At 37.1% G+C, this 19,780-nt stretch overlaps 1 protein-coding gene and 1 long non-coding RNA gene across 2 annotated transcripts; both read right to left on the minus strand.

Annotated features, from left to right (window-relative positions):
• Positions 1-2,377: 2,377 nt before the first annotated feature.
• On the minus strand, positions 2,378-7,919 carry LOC134224936 (uncharacterized). The gene is made up of 5 exons (XR_009983113.1): positions 7,375-7,919; positions 7,130-7,170; positions 4,986-5,053; positions 4,595-4,778; positions 2,378-4,376 (listed from the first exon to the last, which is right to left on the minus strand). It is a non-coding gene; the product is annotated as an uncharacterized LOC134224936 (long non-coding RNA).
• An 8,879-nt stretch (positions 7,920-16,798) lies between these two features.
• On the minus strand, positions 16,799-19,252 carry LOC134224935 (small ribosomal subunit protein eS1). The gene is made up of 3 exons (XM_062704587.1): positions 18,857-19,252; positions 18,435-18,744; positions 16,799-17,080 (listed from the first exon to the last, which is right to left on the minus strand). The coding sequence occupies exons 1-3, from the start codon at positions 19,195-19,197 to the stop codon at positions 16,919-16,921; spliced, it is 813 nt and encodes a 270-aa protein (XP_062560571.1). The 5' UTR covers positions 19,198-19,252; the 3' UTR covers positions 16,799-16,918.
• Positions 19,253-19,780: the final 528 nt, after the last annotated feature.

A 19,780-nucleotide genomic window follows, 5' to 3' on the forward strand; every position in this document is an offset into this window, starting at 1 on the left:
GTCATGGGGTCAGCATTGAGCATCTCAGCTGATATGCGGTCGACCCCTGGGGCTTTATTCGATTTCATGCTTTGGATGGCTGTTTGAATCTCTATCAGTGATGGAGCTTCGGTATTGACGCGTATTATACGTCGGATCCTAGGCATATCATGCCGAGGTGGTGATGGCCTGGCTGGCACTTGAAAAAGTTGTTCGAAGTAGAAATACTACAATAAGAGATCGGCGAAGACGCCATCTTGTTTCCAATCGAACCGTCAAAAGCGGTTCCAATTCGACTTGTTTACTTTTTGCATCCATAAGAAGCAAGCAAAAAGTTCAAGTGATGCCAGTATTATTTTCACGATTTCATGCATTTTCATACGTTGCCATTTCGACAGTTTTTCACTCCGCCGGTCTCTGGTTATAGGGTGGCTAGTTCGAAGTACTCGAACCAGCGTTTCAGCTGGTCAGTTGGGTCGGTCAATAACTGATCATTCGCGTCTTTCACATGTATCGTTGCATTCATCTTCGCCCCGCTTAAGCGTCGTGAGATATCGTAGAGGAGGCGAATGTCCCCGGTTGCGGCGGCTCTCTCTCCCTCACTACCAGTGCCGCGAAAAGTTGACTTGCTCGTTTTCTCACTCCTTTCTTCCTTATCGTGATGGTGTGGCTATAGTGACCGCATCGCCATTTTTCTTGGTGTTCTAGGTTCGAATCCCGTTGCGGTCATATTTTTTTTGTAACTGCTGACCGAAAATTTTCGCGAAAAGTGAGTGAGGCGTAAAAGTGATGACACGAAAAAATAAATTCATCAAGTAGGCACGATTTTCGCTTATCTTCTATGTTCGCTCTAGAGAAAAGAGGGGTGAGAGAAAGATGTTTTGGCGTTTTCCACGTTGCCACCTTCCGGAATATCTGCAGCACGAGACTCCAGTTCTCTTACGAAGGAACTTTTAACCGTGGCATCTTCCAGTCGGCGTATGTTGAACCGTCGCGTAACTCTCTCCTCCTGTCAACGAATCCACGGGAAGTGCAGGCGTGTATCACCGATAAGGAGATGATGATCAGACGCGATATCCGCACTACGTTTATTCCGTACACACTTAATTTTTTACCAGGATCCCAGCAAAATGTTGAACTTTTACCGAGATTGCACAGCCGTGCCCCAGCAAACATGTTTTTTGCCGAGATTTCAGTCAAAATAGCTGAAAATTAGCAAATAATTTGCCGAAAATCAGCTAACAAACGTAATTTTTATTTTGCCGGCTATGCGGAATTTTGCCGAGCAGCAGAAATAAAAGCTAAGTGTGTACATCAAGAAAACTCCGTTTCCATTTTCGGCTAACGCAGATGTGATCGATTTAATTTTATGTAAAGCCGTCACAAGAGATCTACGCTGCATGCTACATGTAATCGCATAACTCTTCCATATGAATAGGAAACTCAGCAAAAATGGCACAACTATGCGGTTACAGACAGTACTTGACCTTGTAAACGATCGATGTTACCACAGAATTCTGCGAACAGCTCTCCGTTTTCGCTCATTTTCCGAGACCATGATGTCCCATGATCCGCTCATGGTTCAAGTTGTCGAATCCAATCTTCTCATTTAAGACGCTCAAACCGATTTTGACATCACCATCTGGAATTCTATCTACGACGGCATTGAGTTGAGGGGAGGGGAGGACTTTGTCTTGCAGATCGGCTGCATCGTTTGGCGCAATAACATTGGATTGTTAATGTTAAGGTTTCGTACCCGTGTTCTAAATCTAGCAACGATTATCCTTTCATTCATAGTTTCTGACTTCATTAGCGCAGAGTGTTCCTGGGCGCTTAGTCAACTCCAACGAGTAAGCCAACTCCGCGAGCGTGAATTTGTTCCGACGCTATTCTGTGTTCTCCAAAGTTTGGTCAACGGACTTCACTCAGTCCCAGGATCTCAAGCTTGATTATCCCACCAACACTCTTGATAAAAGCTTCTCTGGATTTATCGCCCGCATACTAGTAATGACGTGTCTATAATTTCTAGATAAATCTTTTATCTGATTTCGATTCGAGAATCCTGTTTTCTTATTGGCTGCTTTCCTCTTATCTGATGCGTTCGTCATGCGTTGTAAGTATAAAGTTGTTTTACACGTTTAAACCTATCAAATAAACGAATTTGGCAAAAAAAAAACGACAAATACAATACGTTGAAGTCTGTTGATGTGTAAAGTTTGTGCAGTGTAGGAACTTTTTCAAGATATTGTGATGCCTACATTTATTGCATGTATTTATCTTTGTCTTTTTGCTGGGTTCGAGTTAAGTGATTCAAGGCAGTTAATATGATGTCTTACCTTATTAATCTTAGTTAATGTGATATAAGAAATGTGATATAAAATCAAAAAATAGTAAAAGCTCATATTTAATTTTGTTTATTTATGTCATTCAACCAAAATAAAAACCCGTTTGAACGCTAAAGGTCATCTTGAAGAATCTTATGTTAACCTTCTCCGCCCACGACTTTTTCAAAGATTTCAACAGGAAGAAATCGTTTTCGAGAAAAATCATCATGTTATTTGCTTGTCATTTAAAATTTTAAGTGACCCCGTTAGACGGTATGTTATTTTTCCATTTTCTGCATAGTATTTATCCGCATACTGCATAAAAATCAGATTTCATATTCATTTTAATCAAGACGCTAATGTTATTATCTATGATATTGCCATCTGTCCTTTTATTTCATCTTTTCAGAAATCAAGAAGTATATTTTTCAAGAACAAACATGAACAATAAACAAGAACAAAGAATATTCCCAACTATTGGTTTTCCATCTCTGAAGACAGCACAAATCTAAAACTAGCTGATGAAGCAAGGTCCTCCCTCATCCAGGACATGCGATTTAAAATTTGGTGAGAGAATTCCTTTATACATGATATATATACATATAAATATTTACCAAATTATATGATTATTTACGAAAAAAACCATCAGGGCACCCGATTGAAGCGATTTGGATAGGAAGAGTGGAATCGCCAACTTCCTATTGTTGACATCTCGTGGATAAAGGGCGGGCTCTTCTCCCCATCTATTGGGTCAATCTGGGCAACGAGGGCTAGATTATATTATTGTATGTACGAACTTTCTTCTGGAAGGAGATTCTGTATTTATCCCGTGGATTCGCATAAGTGTCTTTGCTTATGGAACCACCCCACCCATTTTTGGCCCTTCATACAGGAGTTTGATGAAATACATACAATAGTATAATCATGATCAAATCGTTTGTCAGATATGGCCAGTGCTATCGGCAGGTGCCTTGCTACAATAGATGGTAGTATCACCATCATCATCATCATCATCAGTATTTATCCGCATACTGCAGAAAGGGGAAAGAAGGGTTTGCCAGATTTTGTTCTATTATTGTCAGACTAATGGACTTCAACATTGTATGTGGGTTCGCGGGTGTTGTTTCCGCTGAAAGGATTGTTTTTCATGGTTTTGTATTAGTAATTGTTCGATAGTAATTAGTATGTAACTCTTTCAAAAGGGGCAAGTTTTGCCTATCATTACCGTTTCAAAAATTCCATTCAACATTAGGTTGGCGAAAAGCTTTTACCATACCTAAGTTTCGACCATGCTATTTCATAAGGTAAAAAATTATTGCGGTAATACCAAAACGAATTTCTTGGCAATAGATTTTTAAATATCTTGAAAACTTCAATTCTTTCTACACAGCAAATTGTTTTGTATGGCAAAATACTCTTTTTCGCTGAATATGTAATCAGTTTACAAGCTTTAGAATAATTTTGATTAGCAACCCTATAACCAGAGACCGGCGGAGTGAAAAACTGTCGAAATGGCAACGTATGAAAATGCATGAAATCGTGAAAATAATACTGGCAGCACTTGAACTTTTTGCTTGCTTCTTATGGAAGCAAAAAGTAAACAAATCGAATTGGAACCGCTTTTGACGGTTCGATTGGAAACAAGATGGCGTCTTCGCCGATCTCTTATTCGAGTATTTCTAATTTTGATAATACCGCAATAATTTTTTACCCTGTGAATCAATATGGTCGATTCTTAGGTGTAACCTAGGTGTGGTAAAAATAAAGTTATATCTGAGCTCTGTTAAATTGGTTCACACCCAAAGTTGACCATTTTGTATGAAAAACGCCAAATGGGCTCTTTATTATGCCGGTCACTGTACCTATATGCGAAACAAATAAAAAACCACGAAAAACTGTTACGCTGTTTACGATGGATAGAGCATTCGTTTACGATGGATAGAACATTCAAATAACAAACAAGCATAATTTTCCCTTTGATTTTGTAGAATGTCAAACGACATTCGATCATACCTCTGTTTCCGTCTTACTGGCTGATTGCAGAATTCATTTTTGCTCCGTTGCATAGCACAGCTGTAATGGAACATGAATGTAAAATATGAATTAGAAAAATGATGTCTTATATATAATATGGATAAAAATGAGAAAAATAAAAAATCAGTCGGAAAGTTAATGCGTAGGAATTAGGAACAAGTTTTCTTCATGTTTCTATCAAAGCGAGCTGAGTTGGAAATCATCACAAAGTCTATAATTCAATGAAACGTGATAAGTATGAGGTTAAAGATACTCACTTATAAAGTCAACGCAGTCAGTTGTTTAGTCGATATTGAACGGACCATCGAGTCATAGAAATATCGAGATGATGAACATAAAATCTTGGGGAAACTATTTGAAGGCACCATCACAATAACCCAGGAAATATATTTCAGCATGTGTCCATCTATTTCCTCTTTTGTCTTGTTGAATGGAAACAATCTGTAAATGTAGAAAATAAAATAGAATTAAAACAATTGTAAGCTCTGTATTACTTTATATATTGGAGATACTGTCGTCAGTATCTAAGTAATGCGTAGGAATTAGGAACAAGTTTTCTTCATGTTTCTATCAAAGCGAGCTGAGTTGGTAATCATCATAGATAGACTGATTCTTAACTAAGAAGGTAAGGTTGTTAAATATGCTTACCAATGCTGAGAAATGGAGAAATTTTGTTAGCGTTATGTTGCCGTGAATTGTGAAGCAAATCCTTATTTCTGAAAGCAAAATAAAAATTATTTATTAATTATTTTAACAGCCATTTTGAATAACATCCAAAGGGTTAGGCAAATTCGAATCAGCCGCCAGAATAATCTCAAACAAAACCGTAACATTTCGCCTCCGTAAAACACAAAAGCAAAGAATGTCGATTGGTTTTGTATCAGTCTCGTCATCGGTATCATCATTAGAATTCGCCCAAAATTTGATTATTATATTTTCTATAGATTTCCTTTTCTAACTACAAATGTGTTAAACCGAAAATGTTAATACTTTCAGTCAATTACTATTTTTTCACATCCCTAAACTGCCGTCCCAAGCATATCTGCCCCATGTCGATTTTAATCATTTTTGAGTTTTATGTTCCAAACGTTCTAAATTAATGTATATTTTATTGTGAACAAATAAATGCATATAGTTTGTTCGAAAACTTGGCGAAAAAATATCGGGTCATTTTGTCCCATAGTAGAATTTCCAAGCATAACTGTCCCATTGAAACAGGTTCCATACAACATGTTTTAAGTTACTTCGAGGAGGCCAATTTTCATTATCAAATCATTCAGAGAAATACTATGGGTTGTGGTATAGTTTCAATGGGTAAAAAGGTTAATCCACCTAACATCGTTGATGCCTTTCTTGTGCATTATGAAAATTTAAAAGTAATATATGATTGAAACTTAAGTGAGAATAAAAATGAGAGATTATTTTTATTCGCATTCTATGTATTTATTTACACTTTTTCTTCTTTCCTTATTGGCATTACCATTTTTGCATTCGTATATGATGAAGCTAACACGATAATACTTGTATGCCTAATTGCACCCGAAAATTCCTTTGACCGTGAGTCCAACCAACCCACCAAAGCATCATCGCTTTGTAGTCGTGCTTCTAAGGGCATGGCAATAAGGTAGGCCCAATTCATTTACATATATAAAAGATTTTTGCAATAGCTTTGGAACGAAGTGACTAATCGATTTTCAATAGCAAACAATGGGGCCGAATTTTCCATCGAGTGCAACTTATTACGAAAAAAAAAATGGTCCTTAACGTGTGTTTACAAGTGTACATACACGCACTCCACACAGGTGGAAGTTTCCACTCGACACATCAGATGCTAATCTGAAATAAATTTCATAGGAATCATCAAACACCTTCGCAGTATTGCGGTATTGAGTTACTACGGAACCTGATTTTGATGCTTCTTCCAAAAACCCATCTGCGCTGAAACATAATTCACCTGAACTTATTTCAGGATCAAATTATGAATGAGAACCAATTCTCACTGTCCTTATACTTATGTAAGGTATAATATCTCTGGGGGTTTTCAGACACACTCGTCCCCATGTCAGTTTTTTATACACATTTTTTTCTATGGAGCGTAAGAGCCCCCTCCCCCAAAAGCTTACGTTATTAGTGTACGGCTCCTTACTACAATACGCTTTGAAAAGACTAAATGCATCCAATTTGAAACAGGTTATTATCCAGACCCAACTAAACTTTTGCTAAGCGCAAAGTAATCTGATGATACTCTAGCACTGGGACAAATATGCTTGGAATTATCAATTTTGTCTTCAATTTCGCAGCATAAATGTCCCACTGAATAAATTCCACTAAAAAAATAGTGTTTATCCTTTGAAACATACTAAGCCATTAGAAATACACTATTTTCATCGATATACGTTTATTAATCAAAATTTCATGGGGCAATTCAACTAAAAACTGAAAAATATGTTTCCAACTTCAATCGCATTTTTCTCAGTTGCATATTTTTCGACATGGGACAGATATGCTTGACACGGCAGTAAACATACCGGAACATTCTGACTGCACCCCCTTCGATTTAGTGTAGCCTAATTTTATTATTTCAGGTTAATAGAAACATTATCTATTCTTGCTAATAATTAGATGGTTTGTTACTTTTCGCATCTCTCTCGAACACAATTCATGAAGTTTACTCAAATATAACGAAAATCCAGAAGAAACTGACATGCGAATTTCGGCAGTTCCGTATCAATAAAAATAATAAATGAAAGGAAATCTAAGAAAATAGTTTTATTGACTACGTTTATATTTACCTTTCTGTCTAGCTGAATGTAGACATACATATGGCAACAATCTGCAAATGTAGAAAATAAAATAAAATTAGAACAGCTAACAGCTCTGTGTTACTTTGCACATTGGAGATGATGTCGTCAGTATCTAAGTAATGCGTAGGAATTAGGAACAAGTTTTCTTCATGTTTCTATCAAAGCGAGCTGAGTTGGTAATCATCATAGATAGACTAATTCTTAACTAAGAAGGTAAGGTTGTTGATGCTTACCAATGCTGAGAAATGTAGAAAGATTGTTAGCGTTGTGTTACCGTGAATCGTGAAGTGAATCCATATTTCTGAAAACAAAATAAAAATTATTTATCAATTCTAACAGCAATTTTGGATAACATCCAAAGAGTTAGACAAATTCGAATCAGCCGCCAGAATAATCTCAAACAAAACCGTAACATTTTGCTTCCGTAAAACACAAAAGCAAAGAATGTCGTATGGTTCTATTTCAGTCTCGTCATCGGTATCATCATTAGAATTTGCCCAATATTTGGTTATACTTTCCTTAGATTTTCTTTTGTAAATACAAATTTGTTTAACCGAAAATGTAATAAATTATAAGAAGTTTGCTGCTGATACTTTCATTTCAGTCCTGTACCTAATAATTCGGGACTGATCTGCGATTTGGACGTAACTTATTTAGTAAACAAACATTTTGTTATCGTTTTCTCAGGAAATACTTTAATAAGCAGGAATTAGCCTTCCAATGTTTGTTACAAAATAAGTTACACCCAAATCGCGAATCAGTCCCGAATTGTCATGATATCAATTATTCCATGCAGAACTTTAAGTAAATTAATAAAAATAAGCAAATACTTCATTTGTTATCTTTTTATACTTTTGACTGCTCATGTTCCCCGAATGGATTACCGAAAAACGATTCAGAGGTCGTCAATATAAATTATATTCTTTCTAATAATTAGCTGTTTTGATATGACGAAAACCCAGAACAGCTGACATGCGAATACCAGCAGTTCCGTTTCAATAAAAATAATAAATGGAAGAAAATCTAAGGTTTTATTGACTATGTATGTATTTACCTTTTTGTCTACTGCCGTGAATCGCATATCTGTCCCATCTTTGCTGGGTTTCCTATGCATATGGGACAAATATGCGATTCACGGCAGTCTACCTGAATGAAGGCATACATATGGAAACAACCTGCAAATGTGGAAAACGAAATAGAATTAGAACAAATTTAATCTCTGTGTTACTTTGCACACTGGAGACGGTGTCGTCAGTATCTAAGTAATGCGTAGGAATTAGGAACAAGTTTTCTTCATGTTTCTATCAAAGCGAGCTGAGTTGGTAATCATCATAGATGGACTAATTTTAAACTAAGAAGGTTATTTAATATGCTTACCAAAGATCCTAGGTATGAATGAACTTCTGGGTAAATATATCTCAGAAACAAACCAGCAAAATCGTGAAGTGAATCCATGTTTCTGAAATCAATTTAAATATTATTTATCAATGTTTAACAGCAAATGAAAAACATTTAAAAAGTAAGGCAAATTCGAATCAGCCGCCAGTATAATCTTGAACGAAATCGTAACAGCCTGCCTCCGTAGAACACAGAAACATTGGCTGTCGTATGATATTGTTTCAGTCTCGTCATCGGTTTCATCATTGGAATTTGCCCTACTTTTAAGGTTTCGTCGCATCGAATGAATTCGCCACCATTGCCTCCCAAGTTGATCATGCATTAGAAGGGTAAGTAAATGTGAATTCTAATGCATACGTATGCTGATTATTTTTTCCTCATACGTATTACCTTTAGATTCGGTTTAAGGAGGATAGCGTTCAAACCATTCAATATAGTTTTACAGGATAATTACCTTTTAATTTTAGACAGAACTTTGTTCCGCAAATCATTCTGAAATGAAACAGATGAAAAACCTAATTATAACTTCTATATTAGAGCAACTTTGCATTATAAACGGTATCATAGACGTCAGTAGATAATTAATGCGTAGGAATTAGGAACAAGTTTTCTTCATGTTTCTATCAAAGCGAGCTGAGTTGGTAATCATCATGGAAAATATGTTAGGAATTAAATGATTAGGTATGATGCCCTTACCTTTTCCTTTTGTTTCACAAACACCATCATCAGATCGAGTTTGAAGAACACAGTCAATAAGTTATCTGAAATACAAAACCATAAGACTCATTAATTTTTGTTCAGTAAATTGAACGTGATAAAGCTTTGTTAAACCAATTGAGTCAGCCGCCAAAATAATCTTGAAAGAATTCGAAACAACCTGATTCCGTAAAACACAGAAACAAAGAATGTCGTGAGAATTCGTTTCAGTCTCGTCATCGGTATCATCATTGATTACAAAGTTGATTTATGTCTCCGTTGGAAGAAGGACATTTCTTACCTTAAGATATTTGTTGTCACGACTCAAAATCATTTAGTTATTCTGAAAATGAATAGAAAATATGTGTTGTAATAAAATTGTTTAGCAGAATAACATAATGGTATCACTGTACAACAAAATCAGTGAATATTTAATGCGTAGGAATTAGGAACAAGTTTTCTTCATGTTTCTATCAAAGCGAGCTGAGTTGGTAATCATCATTGAAGAATTTAAAATCAGAATTCTCTTTTCCAACACAAAATACGGTTTGGCTCCACAAAAGTATAAACTCCTATACTGCCGCGATTAGCATAAGAGTCCCATATCGATATTTTGCGATTTTGATTTTTTTTTTCCTGAAATAAGCTTAAAATGACCTCATCTTTAAGAGAAACTGATAAAATAATAGGCTTCGTTCAAGAAATTTGAAAACAAAACCCACTTGTGTTGTCCCATCTAGCTATTTATTCGCATAACAGCCATTTTCCACTTTTGCGCAAAAAAAGAAATATAATTATGGTCCACTTAATAGTTCCATAGCAATGTATACAGATAAAGAATGTTATGCCAAATTTACAGAAAGATTTTAGGTTTTATCAAATTATTAGAATTTTTTGTATTTCTCCATGTAAAACGAGTTTGAAACATTCAACGGCATATTACTGAAGTTGAAGAAAACATGGGACATGGGACGCTTATGCGAATAGGGGCAGTGTTATAAACAATAGGCAAGGACGGAGCAAAACGAGTACTCGATAATTAATTATGCTTGAACCACCTTTTGGGCCTTAATCAACAATGGTAATTTATAGGAGTAGTAGTTAAAAGTAGAGCATGATCTGCGATAAAAAAAGAGAATTCTATCTATTAACTAGTAAGGTGTCAATAATGCTTACCATTTCATTGAGCTTCGCAATATTTCTCAGCTTGTATTGCAGGTAGTCTGTAACACAAAAGAATGTGAAATATTAATAATGTGAACCACAACATTGTATTTGAAATAAAGCTGATCTCCAAAGTTTCAGTATGTAATTTAATGCGTAGGAATTAGGAACAAGTTTTCTTCATGTTTCTATCAAAGCGAGCTGAGTTGGTAATCATCATCGTAAAAGATTATATCCATGAACTTTTTTAAAATGGGCGTATTTGATTCTGTTCTGACCTCAATTATTGGAACGGCTATTATCGCGCTCTTCATTCTACAAAAAGATATTTTAGTTACAAGATAAAGATTGTCACTTCGGTTCCCTTTGTTCTAGTCCCTAGTCCGAAACATGGCGGATACAGAACTGTCAAATAGTATGGATTTTTTTTTCATCATCAATATCCCAGCAGGCAAAAGATGTTGCGAAAATATAAATAGTAATATATTTTATATAAGTAAGTAAAATAAAATAAATAAATTAAGTAAATGTCCAAATATTTTTGCAACATGTATAGTACAGAATACAGTCATACCCCGATTTTATCATCCCCATGGTGAATTTTTGGGTGATAAAATAGGAAATGTGAGAAAATCGAAAAAAAAAAATTTTAATTTTTAAAATTTGTTCCACAAATATGAATCAGCCTTGGGAAGGCAAAATACGTTAACGGAACTTATAATTTCATGTCGGAAAGGCTTACAAAATTCTTGACAGGTACTCAGAAGTGATTAAACTATTATAGTCGGTGAAAGTTATTTCATGAAAATCATTGTTGTTTGCGGAATTATTTACAAAAATAAAAAGAACGACTAAAATTTTCAATTTTTTTTTTTTGAGTGACAAAATCGGGACGTGAAAAGATCGGGTCGAAAACATGATAAAATCTGGGGTGGACAAAATCGGAGAGTGACAAAATCGTGTCAATACTGTAGTATCGAACCGCAGCAACAAAAACACCACCGAATAAAAATACCAAATTTGCAAAACGACTTATCTACTTTTGTAAACAAAGATTCAAACGTCGATTTGACGATATGTAGCTTAAAGCTTCTGCTACCTGCAGCTGACGGTGTTGGTTTTCATGGGAGTGCTATCAGATACGTCAAATCGACTTTTGAAACATCCACGAGACGAGGCAGCCTTGGGCTGAAAGTCTCGATAATAAAGACAAAAAAAAAAGACTTTTGAAACTTTGTTTACAAAAGAAGATAGGTCGTATTGAAAATTTGGTATTGAAGTATTCTCAGATGTCGATTTTCCCCCGTGTAGCGTGTTCAACAATCAATTTACTTCACGCAAGCAGATAATTACGCCAACGATGAAGTTCAGCTTTGCTAATTGAAGCACGGTCCCACTCTAACTAGCAAAGGTTAGATTTTGGCCCAATTAGCGAATCCATCTGTAAAAATAAAATATCCTGATTTTTCCTGGTGCTTTACATTAATTTACAAACGTTCCATATATAGATTTTTTCAGCAAAACAATCAACTGAAGTAAGTTTATACCGTGACCTCTTCTAATTCCACGCAAACCCTCTCCCGCCCATGGTGTCTAGGAGGAGCACCATCAAATTTTGCACCGCCTAAACTACATCAAATTGTTTCAGCAATAAAAAGCAATACATACATATTTGGGATTGGGACATCTTTTAAGTTCTATTAGACTGCAAATATAATGAATTTTGAGTACAAATAGATAAACTGTTGAAAACAATCAATCAACTATTCATTAACAATTAAAAACTTTTTTTTTCGTTTTCCACTAATTTTAGCGGTTCTATGACACTAACCCGAATGTCACTGCCCCGAATGTCACTACCCCGAAAGGTCACTACCCCGAATATTCCACTACCCCGAATGACCACTAAAGGGTGTATTCGATAAAAATGGCACACCGAAAATCTCCTATAACTTTTGAACTGCATGGGTTAGAAAATTTGACCAAATCTTATTCATAGTGTATTGTTTACATCTGCAGAATTTCATAGTTATTCATACAGTGGTTCCAATCATATCGTCGGAACAAGAAAAAAATTTTTGCACCCGATTTGCAATCGATAGCAAAACACTCAGGATTGCAAATTCAACTGTATCTCGTGTAATAAAAACCTTTAAGGAGCATCTGAGTTTTCAAAGGAAGGAAGGGAGTGGTCGTAGAAGCGGTCCAATGGACAGTAAAATGACCAGGAGTGGTAGAACAGCTCAATAAGTTTCCAAACGAAATGTTGCTAACAAGTCCAAGATGTCGGTTGGTTTCGTGCCCAAACCCATGAAACGTGCTGGGTTACATGTTTACAAGGTGCAAAAAGCCCCAAACCGAAATGAAAAGCATAGCACCGCTGCAAAAACCCGCGCCCGGAAACTTTATACTAAGGACACACCTGTGGTACTTGTACCATGGTAAAAGAGGACAAGAAAATTATTCCAAGCCTATCTTTGATAAAGACAATAATCGGCACGGAACTCATTTCAAGATTCTTGTACCATGGTATTTGTACAACCAGTGTGTCTTTAGTATTACACGAAGTTGTGCACCAAATCCTGTTGCATCGTGATGGATGATGAAACCTACGTCAAGGCTGACTTCCGTCAGATTCCTGGGCATGAATATTTCGTTGCCAAGTTTAAGTTCGATATTCCGAAGGATGTCCGAACAAAGAAGTTATTAAAATTTGCTAAGAAATCAGGCGATTTGCGGATGTGGTGAAGTAAGCGCTCCCTTCATTACTTCCGGAACATTCAACAGTACGATTTACACCGAATAGTGTCTCAAGAAGCGTCTTTTGCCATTCATAAGAAAACACAAAGTATCAACACTGTTTTGGCCTAATCTGGCGTCTTGCAACTACGCTCGTAACGTATTGCAGTGGTACCGAGCAAACGGAGCTAAATTTGTGCCAAAGGATATGAACCCTTTACCCCGAATACCCCACTACCCAGAAAGGCCATTACCCCGAAAATCATATAAATATATTACGCAATAATTTTAATTATTACGTTTGCATATGCTAACAATCACCCTAATATTTGAGCCTGGAGCGCTCGGGATAATGCGAAAGAGCAAATGCCAGAGACGGTGTTCATATAGAGACCAGCGGAGATAATGAAAGCAAATTTGGCTTCACGACCTTCACGAGAAATTTGTGAAAATGTGATGTGACTTTCAGTATAAGCAATTATTTCTTTTTCTTTAATACATGTCCTGCCTATGGAACGGATATACATATCTTCAGCAACAAATAATGTTAATGTGCTTAATACACGCACTTACGCACTTATCCGGGACAAGGCGAGAGAGTATTTTTTTTTCATATTATGCACTTGCCCGGAAATGTCACCTTCTTGTAAAGTGTGCTTGTCCAGAATAATGCGAAGGGGTGAAAGCATCCTTCTTTTAAAGCACGCATCTGCCCGGAAAAAGGAGGGAGAATGAATGACACCTTCTTTGAAAGCACGCGCTTGCCTGGAATAATGCAAAAGAATGAATTTCTCCTTCTTTCACAGCACGCATCTGTCCGGAATAAGATGGGAGAGTAAAACACGTGCTTGTCTAGAATAAAGAGATCCGCACATAGGCTACGTTTACGTTGCGTTTGGCACACTGTCAAACGCAACCCAAACGAATCCTATGTGCGGGGCTATGTGCGAAACAGTGAACGCCTCCTCCTTTTAAAGCACGCATTTGCCCGAAATGATGCGACAGAGTAAATGACACCTTCTTTTAAAGGATCTGCTTCTCCAGAATAATGCTTCCTTCTTTAAAAGCACGTATCTGCCCGGAATAAAGTGGGGAGTAAAGGACACCTTCTTTTAAAACACGCACTTGCCCGGAATAATTCGAAAGAGTTAATGTCACCTTCTTTTAAAGCACGCATTTGCCCGGAATAAGATGGAAGAGTAAATAACTTCTTTTAAAGCATGCATTTGGCCGGGATGAGGCGAAAAAGTAAATGTTTCCTTCTTTTAAACAGCGCGGTAGCCCAGAATTAGACGGGTCAGTAAATGACTCATACTTCAATTATTTTGAATATGTTATTTTTGACTGATTAGTTTCTATTTTCAACTTCGTTATTGAAACGCATTCTAGTAAAGTAATAAAGTGAGCGAGAAAGTGAGTGGTACATGTTTTTTTGGCAATTCAATGGTCATTCGGGGTAGTGACCATTCGGGGTAACGGGTTATTCGGGGCAATAGCCTTTCGGGGTACTGGCGTTCGGGTTAGTGACATTCGGGGCAGTATCATAGAATCAATTTTAGCTGTGCCAAATAACTTTTTTCCTTCCTATTGAAATCTACGAACAAAGTCGTGGGCGGGAAAGGGTTAATACCGTGCATTTTATCCAAATTGATTAATTTAACACATTTTTGGTGGATTGCACTAATATAGGTATCTAATGCAGCTTATCCAGAAATTGGATCAACCATTCAATGAAAAATTCCTTTAGGATTTCCTTCGAAAATTCCCTTAGGGATTCCTTCGGAAAATCCTCCGGAAATGAATTCAGATATCCCTTTATAGAGATTATTCTAAGAATTGCTTCCGAATTTCTTTCATTTAATCTTTCAAACCTTCCCCCAGGATTTTTTAGGGGCTTCTTCGAAAATGTCTTGAGAAAATCTAATACTTTGGGGATATCGTTAGATATTCTTTTAAAATTTCTTCAAGAATCCCTTTAGGCATTTCGTTGGACCCATTCTTCAAAAGAACGCATTCACCAGGAAAAAGTCGAAGCGTATATGATTTATTTTCTACGCAAAAATCTTTAAAAATCCCATTTTCTGGAATAAGGGTAATTAGTACATTTACCCGGAATTAGACGAAACGTAAATTACTCCTTAAAACACGCATATGCTCAGAATAAAGCAATAAGACAGATTACTCTTGTAAAGCGAGCTTCTGCCAAGTTATTACAATTTTTTTAATTTGTATGACAAATGGCCCTAAAATCACTATATGTCTTTATTATACCAAACGGTTGTTATGCCAAATGGCCCCTGGCTATTCAACTCGTTATGCCAAATGGGATTATGCTAAATGGACTTATGCCAAACGGTGTTATGCCTAGGTACGAAGGCACTCGCGATGTACAACTTTTACGAAGTCCGTTCAGCCTGGGGCATTAAACTTAAACTTAGAAGTGACGCAGACCTAAATTATTTTTGACAGATATCGAATCATTTTTGATCGATGTCTTATTGGTATTGCTGTGTAGCACCAGCCATTCTTATTGCCGGGTAATTTTTAAATTTTTGAGCTGTCACTTTTAATTTTAAGGCTCAAGAAAAATTGGACAATGAAAAGAGCTTTCTGAATGAGTTACCACCGGCAGTGTATCGTCTGTATCTTTCCGTCCTTCGGGAAATTGTGATTGTGGTAGTGCAACACCAAGAACTAACACAACCACTCATTAAAAAAAATACGGCTTTATGTAGTGGTGTTGCCAATTTGTGTTCCCCTTTAACCCTTAAAGGCGCAAGGCGATTTTTTTAGAAATCGTCGAAAGTATTTTTAGCGTAAACTACCATTAAAATTATTAACATTAAACTTATTTTCGGTTTGTTGTTTTAAAACAACATTGCGCATTTAAGGGTTAAGTTTAATTCTCCAAATGAGACAGAGCATTAGTGCAAAACAGTAAAATAGTAAACAAATGCTTACCGGTCTGAACTGAAACGTATGACTCGTTTATCCACAATGTGTCATTATTGTAGAGCGGTATCCAGGGTTTCTGAAAATACAAATTCTTTTTAATAATTCACACTACGCAATGTTATTATTGATTGAAGATTACTGCTTCAGTATATAATTTAATGCGTAGGAATTATAGGAACAAGTTTTCTTCATGTTTCTATCAAAGCGAGCTGAGTTGGTAATCATCACAGAATACTTTAAATTAATACAATGGTGAGTAATAATAGCTTTACCTGTTGTAATCAATTTGCAACTCCCCAGATGCGTATGTTGTATCCTGTAAAAGACGAAAATGTAATTGGTTAATGGTGTTGTAAATCTATTGAATCTTCTACATAAATGCAGTATGACTGTCAGTCTGAATCATGCGACTCGTTCATAATTATCGTAGATAATTCAGAGACGAGAAATAACTAATGAATGATCGAATCATCATAAAATAACAGAACATAATTGTAAAAATGGTAAAAAATGTATTTCTTACCTTCTTCACGGCAGCAGCCTTCCTCGCAACATGTGTTATTTATCTGGAATATAAATTTGTTTAATATTTGATTGCACAATTGACCATACTGACCTGAACTGCATCATGAAGAAAACAAAAAAAAGACAAGAGTCAGGACATGTGACCGAATTAACACACGTAAAAAAAGCGAAACAAACAAGTTTTGTACAACAGTTTCGGTTGTATTTCCTCCCGCTCTCCTGTTCAGCACGACAGTTCACCTTCTCGCCCCATGGAAATATTACTGATTTAAATCTAAGACGCTCTTAACAGCTGGGGACTTAAACCGACTCCTGTACTGGTGGTTCGTAGCCTTCTGGGCGGTCGATGGTCACACCACCTTCGGCAGCTCCGGTCGACACTTCGGCTCCCTTGCCACCACCGTCACCGTGTAGTTCCAGCAGATTGGCCAGATCGAAGCGCGGCTTCTTCAGTACCTTAACCTGGAAGAGTGGGAGATATTTTTTAGGAAAATTTACATTAGAATGAATGGTACAGGTGCGTAACAAAACGTCGAGAAAGCTTTCATTCAGAAATGCATTCCGATCTAGGCAATATGGGTTTCAGCAAAAGTACAGGGTTTCAGCTCTTGGCTTGTTCACCTTTTAATTATTGAGCGATATACATTAGAGTGGGGCACAGTTGTATGGAAAAACGCAAACTTCGTCCGATCAAGTGAGATCAAGGTTTTTCTGAATCGTTTTGGGACCCCAATCAACTGTGCAAAAAATGGGCTCGATTGATTGCGGCCTCGCATGCCGCATCGCGTTTTAAATTTACATGGAGATTAGTATGGGCAAACGTACTTTTTAACATTTTTGCTCTTAGCGGCTTCAATTTATCATCAATCACGCGACTCAATACGTTAGCATATAGCCTGGAAGATGCTGAAAGACTTTGCCGAAGAAGGTACGCAGCTAGAAGGTCTACAAAAAATGTTATTACGTTTCGAAAATTGATTGTTTAAACCATATGCAAGAAATCAATTTTTCTGCCAGCACTACCGGGCAAAACTCATTTTTCTTCTAGTCGGATTTTTTACTTTGTGAAATCATTCCGAATATCTCCCATTAGCTCCAAAGTCCTATAAAATCAATAATTTTGAAATAACACTCAGTTAAATTATTGCTCCACGTAGTTCGGCAGTGCTGGCAGAACAAATGATTTTTTGCATATGGTTTGAACACTCAATCTTCGAAGCGTTATAACTTTTTTCGTGGACGTTCCAGCAACGTGCCTTCTTCAGCAAAGTTTTTCGGCATCCTTTGGATTATACTTTAGAGTAATGTGCCACTTGGTTTACGATGAACTGAAACCTATAGTAGTAGAAATGCAAAAATATTCGTTCTCCCATACTAATTTCCATACAAACTTCAAACGCGATGCGGAAAGCGAGGAAGCAACCAATCGGTCCCAAATTCTGCACAGTTGTTCAGGACCCAGAATTGCTTCGAAAAACCATTGATTTGAAAAAATGACCATGACGCCCCACTCTAATATACATACTCTCATAATGGTAATTCATGCCACAAACACGCAGAACAATTCGGTTTTTTCACCCACAAATATTCATTCATCTTTCTGCCTTAACGTTTATGATAACAATTGAAAGATACACTTTTCCTTTAGGGATAATTTCATTCTCAGAATTTCACTACCATAATCCCGGGAACATTTTTTCTGTTGCAACTATGCAATCCTGTCCATACCATACCAGATCACAATTCCCAACAGGCTTCGGCCATCTTTTCACCACTACGAACTTTCCCATTTTTCAACACATGCTCCCAAACTTACCTTACGAATGTAGACATCGTGCAGCGGATAGATTCCCTGGCATGCCTTCTCGATATCCTTGGCGATCGAATCAGGCAGCAGCTTGTTTACGACCTCCTTCAGATCCGAGCTGGTCACATCGTGGGTGATAATGCTGGTCATCTTCTTGCGGATTTCCTTGATCTGCGAGTGCTGAGCATAGCAGGTCTTACGCTGGGAAACGGAATCCTTGATGGTGAAACCGATGCAAAACACACGCAGCAGGTAGCCGTCGGTAGTCTTGACATCGACCGAGCACTCGATCAGGGTTTGCCATTTCTTGACCATGGACCTGGAATAAAAGAAAAATTTAAACTTTTATATGATCGACCTTTTGTTTACAAGAGGCGGTATTCGAGGTTAAACAGGACATCAACAAAACAATATCATACTCGTTCACTTACCTAAGTTTATCGGTGGTCAAATCCATTCCGTGGAAGTTGCACAGCACGTTGCGTCCGTGGACATCTTCAGCAATAAGTTTAAACTTACGGAAAGATCTCTCAGCGTCGTTCTCGTTTTGCAGATCGGCTAAAGAAACCTCAAACACGCGGCCCTTGAGACCGTCGGAGGCAATCCTTGTGCCCTGGGTACGATTTACCAGGGTCTTACCGACCTGCCGGGTCGCGAACATGTTCGGGGCTTTCACATCGTACCAATCCTTGCGGGTAAACGGATCCACAACCTTCTTTTTCGATCCTTTTTTGCCTCCTTTGGAGGTACCCTTATTTTTGCCGACCGCCATGATTACACTTCACGATCAAAAAGAACGGAAACACTCGACGTTTGACAGCTCGGAGACTGTGGCATCCGCTGAACTGAAATTTAGTACAACGCAAGTTTTTGACAGAATATCAAAGTTTTAGCACATAATTCTGGTACTGCATTTCCTAATGTCAGTCATTTGTCATATATACACGGTTATACAGGAATACTCATTTTAGGAGTACTTTTTATTCACTTTGGAGAATATTGCCTATACGTCAAATTATGCGTACTTTTAGTTATCGGAGGGAGAGTATTTTTTACGATTTTCGTGGTATGCGCATTAAATTGAGAAATGCGTAAAAAGAAGTACATTACAAGAAAAGAAAATTTTCATGCACGTAACTTCATAGTTGCAATCAGTCAGTTGTTGTGAAAAAAAAAATGTTGAATTCGCTTGTTTTTGATATACGGACAGTTTGGCCTATATGGAAGGTATGTAATGTTAGTATTCTTTCAAAGATTCTTAAAATAATATAAAATGATCATTGTTGTCCTTTTGGATTAGGAATCGCAAGAATCAACAAGCCCGGGTCAGCAGCAGAATCAGAAGCCGTTGCTAA

Source organism: Armigeres subalbatus, chromosome 3, assembly GCF_024139115.2.
Source record: "Armigeres subalbatus isolate Guangzhou_Male chromosome 3, GZ_Asu_2, whole genome shotgun sequence".
In the NCBI taxonomy this organism is placed as follows: Eukaryota; Metazoa; Arthropoda; class Insecta; order Diptera; family Culicidae; genus Armigeres; species Armigeres subalbatus.